This window comes from Dromiciops gliroides, chromosome 6 (assembly GCF_019393635.1).
Source record: "Dromiciops gliroides isolate mDroGli1 chromosome 6, mDroGli1.pri, whole genome shotgun sequence".
Lineage (NCBI taxonomy): Eukaryota > Metazoa > Chordata > Mammalia > Microbiotheria > Microbiotheriidae > Dromiciops > Dromiciops gliroides.
In genome coordinates, this window is record NC_057866.1 from 46,988,838 (window position 1) to 47,000,923 (window position 12,086).

Here is a 12,086-nt window from a genome sequence, read left to right on the forward strand (position 1 = left end):
TAAAAATCTATTTCCTCAGATATCTATATGCAAATACACAAAATTTGAATACCAAGCAAGATGACGTCAAGATTCTTATACAAGGTGGCAAATTTGACCTCATAGGCATTACTGACATTTGGAGAAAGAAGCCCCATACCTGGAACATGGGCCTTGCCCCAGGGTATTTATCCCTCAAAAAACAGAGGATAGGTAAAGGGGAGCGAAAAGTGGAGATTAGTGTTATATATTAAGATGTCACACTCAGGAACCAGATAAGGGAAGCATAGTGAGGAGTGTTCTGGTAAAAATCAATGAAGCACAGAAATAAAAGTTAAGAAGTACTGTCATCTTAGAATATAATAAACCACTTGGACAGAATGAAGAAGTAATTGAGAAATTTGGGGAACAAATCAAAAGTCCGACATGGAAACAACATAGTGCTGATGAAGGATTTCAATTACTTAGACAATTTATTCAATTATTTAGACAATTATCTTAACCTAACACTCTAGATAAATAGATATAGATGATTAGGTACATATTTATAGATTTATAAATATCTCTATAAACCTATATCTCTTGCTGTGTCTGTCTCTTCCTCTATTTCCATCTCTCTGTCACTCTTTCTAGGTCTTTATTTACCTCTATCTCTATCTTTATATCAATCTGTCTCTCTCTCTCTCTCTCTCTCTCTGTTTCTCTAAAAAAACAAGCAGAGGTACTAATAATATCCTGACAGCTTAACAGTAATTTCATTCTGAAAAATCTGAAGAAATTGAGGAGTAAAATTTCCTATTCTGAATATGATTCTGATCAATAAGAGACGAATTGTTATTAGGATGAAAAAATTACACACACAGCATATATACATGGCATATATATATATGTGTGTGTGTATGTATGCATATTAATATATATATATATATATATACACACACACTATGTACTAAAATTATATAGGGGAAGTCAACCTAGAAGGGATGGGGGGGCTCCCAAAGAGGAAATTCTGATGACAACACAGAGAGAAAAACTTGATAATGACAAGAAGGATGAATTGTCTAAAGAGACAATGTGTATATATATAAAGGGAAATTTCTAACCAGTTTTGATTTTTGAAATATGTAAAGATGGAAGCAATGATTGATAGTAGATAAATATGAAAGAATGGCATGATCCTGTAAGGAAAGTATTAGGCTTGCTAAAGTTGAAGATGACCTGAAAGGCTGATGAAGAAAGCTAAGGGTTACAAAAATTTAATTTGTAAAAGTCCTGGTTTTTGAATGAAGAAGCTCAAAAGAAGAAGACTTCTACTCTGAATGGATTCAACAGTGATAACTGATGCCAGGAAGAGAAGACAGAGCTACTCAACTCTTATTTTGCTGCTGCTTCTCCTGCCAAGGAGAATGACCTTTGGACCATAAAAGACAGAATCAAAATGGCTAATAGGTAGTTGATGTCCAAATAACAAAATTGAAAATGAGTGTAATTAGAGAGAATCAAGGTGTCTTTGATGAACTCAAGTCACTTGTCCCAGATAAATGATATCCTCAGGTAGAAGAAACTGGTATATATGAATGCTGAGTCACTCAGTGATAATTTAACTGATCGTGGAAAACGGGAGAGGTACTATAGGAATGAAGAAAGGAAAATGCCATTTTTTAATGGAAGAGAATGGACTATAGTCCAGCGAGCCTGACTTTGATTCCTGGCAAAATTTGGAACATATTATTAAAGGAATGATTAGGAAATAGCGAGAAAGGGAAGTGGGGATCACAAAAATGTAGCATAGTTTCATCAAGAATAGGTCATGCCAAGACAATGTTACAGTCCCCCCCGCTTTTGGGGGACAGACTTTCTAAGAATGTTATAGATACGTTCACCTAGCTTTTAGCAATAATTTGACAAAATTAGTAGTGCTTTTGTTGTGGAAATGATGGAGAGATCTGGGCTAGATAACAATAGAATGGGGGTACTTGAATGCCAGAACCAAAGAGCAGTGACTACCCACTTAGAATAAGTCACTAGTATATAACTCCAGGGATTTGCTTTTTAACAATTTAATCTATTTATTTAATAATATTATAGATAGAATGTTTGTTACATTGTCACATTACACAAAGTTGAGATAGATACCTAACAGTAGATTCCACAGTCAGGATTAAATAAGATCTTTGTCTAGAATATTGGCCAACTCTAATAATATGGAATATAAAGGGGATAAAAATACAACCTTGCTTAGGTTACAAAGGATGACTTCATAAGTACAAAGTGGGGAAGTATGCCTAGACAAGCACATTATTTGAAAGATGATCAGGAGGTGTTGGAGAAGGCTACAAGCTCAACATGATTCAAAAATATGACATGATGGCCCAGAAAGCTAAGGGAATCTTAATTACCTTAAGAGAAGTGGAACATGGGGCAGCTAGATGGCGCAGTGGATAGAGCACCAGCCCTGGGTTCAGGAGTACCTGAGTTCAAATCCGACCTCAGACACTTAACATTTACTAGCTGTGTGACCCTGGGCAAGTCACTTAACCCCAATTGCCCAGCAAAAAAAAAAAAAAAAAAAAAAAGAGAGAGAGAGAAGTGGAACATTTAGGAATAAGGTAATGATCATCCCTAGTCTGGCCACATCTAGAGTAGTGTGTTCTCAGTTCCCACAGTTCTCAGCACCACGCTATTCGAAATACATTGATAAATTAGACATTGTCCAGAAAAGGGTAACCAAAATGGTGAAAGGTTGTGAGTTCAAATTGCAAGTGTATTGGTTGGAGGAATTAGGGATCTTTGGCCTGGAGAAGAGTTGACAAGATGTGTTTGAAAACTGCCACAAAGAAAAGAGATTAAATTTGTTATGCTTGGCTGAAAGAGGAGAAGGAGGAATAATGTATGAAAATTTCAAAGAGGCAAGTTGGCTTGACAAAAAGAAAAAAATATTCACAATGAGCCCAATCTCCAAATGGAATAGGAATACCATTACAAGAGGTAATGTTTTCCCCAACACTGGAAGTCTCCATGCAAAGACTGATTGACATTTGTCAGTTGTGCTCTAAAGGATATTCTTTCTCAGGTAAATAGTCGTTAAGGTTTCTTCCAGCTCTGAAATTATGTGATTCCATGATTGAATTTGTAATAACAGGTTGAATATTTTTAAATGACCAAATATGCATAGAAGAAGAAAAAATCCTGTGAACTCACTTCTTTTATTTTTTGGCATTGCCTGGAGTTTAAGCAACAACGTAAAATATCCATTATATTAACTGCAGATGTTCTAGAAATAAAAGTGAAATATAATTTCCTTTCTCCAAAAAACGAATCCAGTCTTAGAAAAAGGTGAAAGAGTATTTTAAGAAACCAAATTCATGATTATCTGCAAAACCAATCACAGAAGAAATGGAGAGGATTTTTGGAAACCTGAATTTAATGAACCACTTCTTAAAATAGGAAACATATTCATTTAAAATAACTCCTGGAATGACTAGTAGTTTTTGCCAAAGTTTCTAGGCAAAATGTCAATTTTAGAAATGGACTAAGATCACTAACTTATTTCACTGGCAGGTCTAAATATTAATTACATGATCAATGCTGAAAGCTTCTGACCCAGGAACTAATCTAAGAAATAAAAATTTCTTTCATTTTATCCTGTATTATATACCACTGAACTGTTAGACATTTGCTCAGATGATGTAGAAAAAAAATTTTAAACCAAAACTCAAACAAACGAGGAACTGAGAGCTTGAATTCAACTGAGACCTGGGAATGAGAGATGCAAGAATCAGGAAGAATGCCTGATTTCATTTTATATTTCATTAAAAAACCATCCAAGGAGATCTCTTGGCTCTAGTTTCCATTCTGTTTTTGTTTACAGTCTGCTCTAATATGTATGTGTACATGCAAAAACAAACATACAAAAGAACAATTGATACCCTACCCCTTTCCCCCCCTTCTTAGTACTGAATATTCCCATGGAGAATGAACAACTGAGTGAAAATTAAAACTTATTTTTACCCTAATGAAAAGGATCTTTTCTCCAACTCTGTATCTTCCTTGTGAGAGGCGCTCCACACAGAACTTGTTTGGACATTTGCAAGGAGGATCTTCTGAAATATGTTTCACCTGTAACATAAGAGCAGGCCATTCATTATTCTCTCTCCTGGATAACATCTGGGATTTAGATAATACATTTTGTTACTAATAATAGTGAATTTTTATATAGCACTTTCCAGTTTACATGTAATCATCCATTTGATCAATAATAGTAACTCTGTACCAGGATTTGTGTAAGCACAGAACAGATTTAGCCCTAAATATACAAATGTTAGAATCTAATGATATTTCCTGAAGGTGTTTATTAGTATCTTTACAAAGGCATAAATATACTTTAGAGTTGCAACATTTGTACAAATTTGTCCAAGGGCATTCTTCCAGTATAATTTATTTTACATCTATCCTTTATTTTCCATTCCCACTGCCAACACTATAATATGGGTCCTTATCACATGATTTCTGATATACTGCAAAATAACCTTCACTGGCCCCCCTTGATTCCAGTCTTCCCCATCCCGATTCCATATACTGATGCCAGATATATCTTATTAAAACATCACTTTCAGCATGCCATTCCCCCTGATCCAAAAACCACAATGGCTCCCCACCGACTTACAAGAATACCATTCAAAGTCTCAGCATTCCAGGATATCTGCCATTTTGTACCTCCTCATTTCTGCAGTTTAAAATCCTTCCATTTCAATTCAACAAAAATATCTTTCCTATCTGAAATCTCTGATAGAGCCAATAGGATTTTTTTCATGTTTCCACAATATGCCAGGCACATTTCTTCTTCTGGGCCTTTGCCCATGCCACTTCTCTGGGCTAGGGGTGTCTTCCTCCCTATTAGTCTGCTTATTTTACCCTTCAAAGTCCAGCTTAAGTTTTGTTGTTCCACTAAATCATCTTGAAACACATCAATATTGTGATCATTCTTATCCTTGAACTCATATTCTCTTCCCTTGGTATTTTTCCTATACTTGCCTTCTAGAATTGTTGTTTTTTTTTCCCACACCTGTCATAGTTCTACAATTATAGGGCCATATTTATTTGTTTTTCCAGTATCTAGCACAGTGTCCTGTATATATTACACATGTAATGGAGATGTGTTGAATGACAATGATTACAAAAATAAAAGAATGATAATAATGATGCTGATTGCTGATAATGATAATAACGTGGCACTCTAAGAATTGTGAGCTTCATTCACCGTTTCAGGTAAAGTTTGATGAGTGGTTAAGGCAAATATGTTGAACATTTTAATGTCATTATGCGATATATATTTTCAGCACTTTGCTCTCAGTAATTCCTCAAAAGTGAATTTGAGTGTTTCCAAAATTAAAATAAAAGTAAACCAATTGTTTTAAAATTAGAAAATGTGAGTATCTTACTTTGAACTTCAGGGTTTCCTTCAACAAGCCTTTCATGATGGACCTAAAACCACCTAGGAGTCCATATAATGATGACAAGACATTCAAGCTCCCTAACCTCACTTCTGAATATATCACTTATAACCTCTGTATTTTATGTAATTGAGGCACACATTTTATACATCCATTTACATAACATGTGTCCTTAACTATTATGCCCTCAAACTAGATTTTGTTTAGAGCAAAGCCAATATACATACGAAATGATATATACATATGGTGTTTGAATAATAATGAGCATTAAGGGAAAGTAGGCTATCTCATGACTTCATAAGTAAGATTCAAAATAGGTTGGATTTGGAAGTATGCCCTGTTCTGTTCCATACCTTCTTCCGTATACATTTTCTGAAGAGAAAGCACAAGTTACAAGGGAAAAGGAGGCAGTTCTAACACAAGGTATTGCCTGACCCCAAAAGGAAAGACAAAGGTAATGAAGTGAACACTAAAGGAGCATGGTCCAATGCCCTGACCAAAAATCTTGCCCCAACTAGGTGACCAAGTGTCTGAAATTCTATCATTAAATACATGTTCCTTTGGTTGATAAATGCTCTTCTAAAGTAAAATAGTTTGCAGAAGAGTAATACACAGCATCCCTAAGATTGTAGTCTAAATTAATTAATCACAAACACCTTTTCCCCCCAAGACAAGGGACCTTGCCAATTGCAGAACAATAGTGGTCAAAATAAGAAAGTAAATGGGTATCTAAATGAGAGGTGGAAGTTGTGCTGGAAAGAAAGGCAGGAGGAAGATTCACTGTATTCACAAGTATGGCCTGTGAAGGAAGATCGGAAACTTTCTTGAAACAAGGAGGATGGTAGCACAAACTTGGGAACAGTCACCTTCACCACTTGTTCCTGAATCTCCCAACACATAGCCTAAGTTAGTCATAAAACTCTTTCTTCAGTATTGAAACTACTAAGAGCAGAATCACATCATAACCAAGATCACTACCAAGAGAAAACTGGTACACCAAAAGATGTCTGAGATGTGAGTCACTGCTTTATATTGTTCTTCATAAGCATAAGAAAAGTGGCACTGTGCTAATCATTGCCATGAAGTAGGTCTTCACGGTAAAGGAAGAGAAGTCTGGCCTGATATCTTCGGAAGATGACTAGACATAACTAGCAAAGCCAGAGTCAGACTTTATGAATTCTGGGATGAGAAAAGCCAGGTTGCTTCTCAGTAGATGGACTTAAACAATCCATAAATTAGGATTCTGACAGCATATATAATAGGAAACAAGAGCAATGAGGCCATGAAGAAGAGAGCTTTCATTCAGAGCAGTGATCCTACTATGAAACTAATACCCTTTTATCCAGCAATACCACTGCTAGTTCTAAATTCCAAAGAGATCAAAATTGGGGGTTGGAGAGGGGAAAGAACTACAGCAATATTGTATGATGAAGAACTGTGAATGACTTAGTTATTCTCAGCAAAACAATGATCCAAGACAATACCCAAAGGACTAATGAAGAAAAATGCTATTTGCCTCCAGACAGAGCAGTGTTGCTGGAGAATATTCAGAAATCTCCACAGTCTAACATCACTAAGGGCAGAAAACATTTCCTTGAGGGAACTATCTTTGGGAAGTCATACCACACAAGCCTTCAGGCAGATAGTTTATCACTACTAAAAGCCTTCTTCATCTGAGGGAGAGATGCTTTCATAGGTGGAAGAGTGACTATCACGTTATGTGGAAGAATTAGGATCCAAAAAGCCTGGACTGATTATTTAGGTCAAATCTAATAAGGACAAATGAGATAAAGTTAAGTGAAATCCTATACAACACAAGTATAGCATGGCAGGGGCTGGAGGGGGTGGGGGAAGGAATGGCTGAACAGCTGTTTACTTGAAAAAGCCTTAAGGATTGTAATAGTCAACAAGTCCATTCTGAGTCAAAAAGGCAACATGGAAGTCGAGAACATGGGCCTCAAGACCTGGATTTGAATCCTGGATCCACTAGTTAATGACCTACAGTATCTCAGGGAAACCACTTTGACTGTCTGAGCCTCAGTTTTCTCATAGGTAAAATCAGGGTATAGGGGGTGGATTACTAGAAAGTAACTGAAGCCTCTTCCACTCGAGTTTTGCTGCGCTGCTGTGATTGGACCAAATCTGAAATTGTATGTTGAGTTTGGGGCACATTTTTTGGAAGGGCACAGAGAAGTTGGTGCCTATCCAGAGGATGGTAACCAGGATAGTGAGGACAGTTGAAAGAACTTGAAATGTTTAGCCTGAAGAAGAGAATACTGGGGAGAGGGGTATGGAGGTGGACAACTTGATAGCTGTCTTAAAAATATGTGAAGGATTGTTGCATGGAAGAATGATTGGATGTATTCTGCTTGGCCCCAGAAGGTATAACTAGGAGTGAGGGAAGGGAATTAGGGAGAGGACCTTCCAGCTTCATACAAGGAAGTGTTTAGAGTTGTCCAAAAAGTGGAAAGAGCTGCCCCAGGAGGTAATAAGTTGCCCATCACGAGTTCTTCAAGTGGAGGCTGGATGACCACTTGTCAGGAATGTTGTAGAAAGGATTCCTGTTCAGGTACAGGTTGGACTGGATGACCTTTGAGGTCCATTCCAACTTTGATATCCTGTGATTCTATGAACAAGAGTATTCTGTGGGCAGAGGAAATATGCTGTTAGGAAGGAAATACCTGATAAATGAAATTTGTGCTTCTTACATTACTTTGGGATGAGCTAGGTTGCTGCCATAAGCTCTGGCAGGTGTCCTTCTGGCTACTGGCCAAATATCTAGACCAGGTTTCTAATGAAATAGGATGTCTAGGGTGGTCAAATTACCCTGAATTATACCATCTATCATTACCCCAAACAGAGGAAGTTGCTTAGGTAAAGGAAGAATACTAATCTTTTCTTAGAACTTTATTCATCACATTGACTGGCTCTCCAGAGAAGGTAAAGGTTTGAATTAAGCCTTGTCTCTCTATTCTAGCAAGACTGAATAATGATTTTCAAGGCTAATGAATAAATTCACTTAGATAGATGCCTGTTGTCCTTCCCTGCTGATATTCAGACTAAAGGAGGTGTTTTGAGCTGGCCACCTAAAAGAGCCATCTATTTCTTTTATTTCATTATTCTCTTGCTGGGCCCAAGGAGGAAATATGAGGACACATTGGCTATTTTAATACTGGCAGGATGCTATTTGTTAAAAAACAGAACACTTGCTTGAACATGATATCTTAACATAGATCTAGCTCTTTTGGCAAATAACAGCTCATTTTACCAAAGTCGAAAGACCTAATAAACCTCAATCAGGAAACGTAGAATCTGACAATCTATTGCCATTTTGCATTCCAATTTTAATCAAACTATGGCACAGGAATTTCCATTCTCAATTAGCATCTTGTAGAGTAGCCATCACAAAAGGAATAGTCTCCCTTTTTCTAGGAAACATCTGTAACTCCCACTGAAAGTGTTGATAACATTAATGTGATTTCCTTTTTTTAGTCTGTCACAACTGCCTCTGCAATAAAACATTTCATTCATGAAATAGAGAGCCAAAACAGAATTGCAGAAGCTCAAAAACATGAGATGTGCAAATTTAGAGACATCTCCAGTCCAAATAATCAGCCACAGTCAGATACAATACGCATTGACTCCAGTGTGACCATTGTCCTTCATTCTTGAAGAAGACCAAAATGACATCACTATGTTGGGGTTAAGGTACAGTGTGTCTAACTGTAACTGATCAGACCAATAGGAGCTCAGAATGCTCTACCATATGTCAGGCACAAATCGCCCATGTAAACATTTTGAGTGGAGACATCTCTAAATTTGCACATCTCCTGTGTAATTTCAGTCCTCTTCAATTACAAAGGACAACAACGAAAGAACCAGCGTCCCATCACTCTAGCTGAGCACAAGAGTTTTAGGACAGGGAAGCCTGCTGTTTTCTCCTTGGTAATGAACAACACAGAAACATCTGCTACTGTGCTTTTATTAAAATCGCTATTGTTTTGGCTGGCTTTGATTTTAGAAATTCACCTTAAAAAAATACAAGAATCTGGAACATTATACAGCATTGGGTCAATTGAGTGGCTTTTGTGGCCTTTTTTAGCTGTCTTTAGTTTCATTCTGCTCCTCCTGGTTGGAGTCAATGGTGTGATATGGGAGCCAAGAAAGCTAATGTGACCTTAGGCTGCACAAGGAGAGGCCTAGCATCCAAGAATACGTAGGCAGACATGCTGCTGTACTCTGCCCTGGGCAGACTCCATCTGGAGTATCGAGTTTGGTTCTGGGTGCCACATAAAGGAAGAACACTGACAAGCTGAAAGGTGAATAGAAGAAGGTGACTAGGAGGGTGAAGGACCTCGAGTTCTTGCCATACATGGAACTGTTAAAGGAACTGATGATATGTTTCTTCTTAAGAAGAGAAGACTTGTGGGCAGTGGTGATAGGCATGGATGTGATAGTTCTCTTTAAGGAGGACTATAATGTATAAGAGTGCTTAGACTTATTTTTCTTGCCCCAGAGGGCAGAAGTAGGACCAGTGGGTAAAAGTTGGGAAAAAACAAAACCCCAACAAATTTAGACTTGATGTCAGGAAAACCTTCTTAACAATTCAAGTTAGCACAAAATATAATGGGCCATTTTAGGAGGGGGTGGGTTCTACCTCATTGGAAGTTTTTCTATTTCTCTTTCTTTCTTTCTTTCTTTCTTTCTTTCTTTCTTTCTTTCTTTCTTTCTTTCTTTCTTTCTTTCTTTCTTTCTTTTTTTTGGCGGGGTCACACAGCTAGTAAGTGTCGAGTGTCTGAGGCTAGATTTGAACTCAGAGTCTCCTGAATCCAGGGCAGGTGCTTTATCCACTATGCCACCCAGCTGCTCCCCATTAGAAGTTTTAAAGCAAAGACAAGAGGACCATTTCTTGGGTATGTTAAAGAAGGAGTGTTTATCAGGTACAAGATTGACAATGGAGACTTTGAAGTCTGCTCCACCTATGATTTTTAGTGATAAAGCTTTTTCTAAAATATTCCCCTTCCTTGTCTCCTTCTCAAATTACCTGCCCAACCCCTCACATACACACCCTTCTCAGAGTTGGCCCCAGGGCTAGGGGGCAGTGGAAGAAGAGAATCACTCAAATCCCTCCTTAAATACTGAAATGTGATCCTTTATCTTAATAATGATATAAAAACTCATCCACACCTTTGATGGATGGGTTCTGTGGGATTTTTGTCAATGCCCTCTCATGGATATTTCAATTTGATTCCTCCTCTACAGTGCCATGCCATATTGTGGCAGGGAAGTGACCCTGGGCTCTCAAGGCCTATGCCAGCACAAGACAAACTTTGGTCTTTCCTATCAAGATATAAAGGCCACTCAAGTATGGGCCTGGTAATAGCCTATCTTTTAGGCTGTTAGAATGTTAGAGTCAGAAAAACTTGAATTAAAATCCTACCTCAGAAATTCCTAGTGTTGTGACCTTAAGTAAGTCAGTTAATCTTTCTCAGCCTCACTTTCCCTGATCTATAAAATGGTAATAATAATAGCAGCTACTTCATAGGGTTATTGGAAAGATAAATAAGATAAAATATATAAAGTGCTTTATGAAATTTAAAATGCTATATAAATGCTAAGAGTTTGTTTGTTTGTTTTAACTAAGGAGCAGCCTGGCTACTATTGGAGAAATTCATTACCAAGTTTTTCACAAGAGAATTTTTTTTCATCTAATGTCCATCTTCTAAGATGAGTAGTTGTAATCTACATTAATTAAATTATAAAATTTTTGAAGACCTTAACTATTATCCTTTTAATTCTCTTCTGCCTTCCCCAATGTCTCTAAAAAGTCCTGATTAAACATATTTTCATGTACCACCAAAGCAAAGCAGAGACATATATTACTATTTGCTAGACATCTCTGCTCTGTGTAATTTGGGGGCAGCCAAGGCAGACTTAGGTGTTTGAATTATCAAGACCAGCTGAAATCAGTAGCATCCTACACTGTACTTTATCCAGCCACAATCTCACAGTTAAGAAGAGGAAAAAGGACCATTCTGGCCTTTATGTAAAGATGTTACTGCCTCATATTTGGAAGAGCATTCTTTTTTGATTTCCACCTCTCTCTGAATCAGTAGAGATGAATTTTGGGGTCATTCACATTCTCTCATTCATGACCCCTGCTAATCAGTTGTGTACAATTTTAAGATCATTGAATCATAGAAGCTTAGAGTCCAAAAACACCTCAGAGTCCACCCAATTCAACATATGACTGAGCATTAGTCCCCTCTACAATAACCTCAATGAGTCTAGCTTGAAGGTGTCAAAAGATGAAGAAGTGACAATCTCCTGAAGCGGTTAATACAACATTTGGACTGTGCCAGTCCTTAGGATGTTTTGTTTTTTCTTATGTTGAGTTGAGGTACACAAAGATGATTGGACAGGGCAAAGTCTGAGCTGTATCACGGTTCTCTGTGAGATGACATAGTGATAGCCAATCAATGACCTGAGCCTCATTGAAATGATCCTGTAATCAACTAGACTGCATTTAGGAGTCATCATCCCTCCTGAACTTTTTTTTTTTTTTTTGGTGGGGTAATGGGGGTTAAGTGACTTGCCCAGGGTCACACAGCTAGTAAGTCCTCCTGAACTTTTAAAAAAGTAAATGTCATGGTT

General features: G+C 37.4%; 1 protein-coding gene across 2 annotated transcripts in view; it reads right to left on the reverse strand.

The window, feature by feature from the left end:
- The window catches only part of GAS2 (growth arrest specific 2), a 159,749-nt gene that overhangs the window by 60,332 nt on the left and 87,331 nt on the right, over window positions 1–12,086 (reverse strand). For both annotated transcript variants that reach the window (XM_043971686.1, XM_043971685.1), the window contains exon 7: window positions 3,991–4,098. In XM_043971686.1, the coding sequence (XP_043827621.1) occupies window positions 3,991–4,098 (108 nt within the window). The remainder of the gene's footprint in view (window positions 1–3,990; window positions 4,099–12,086) is intronic.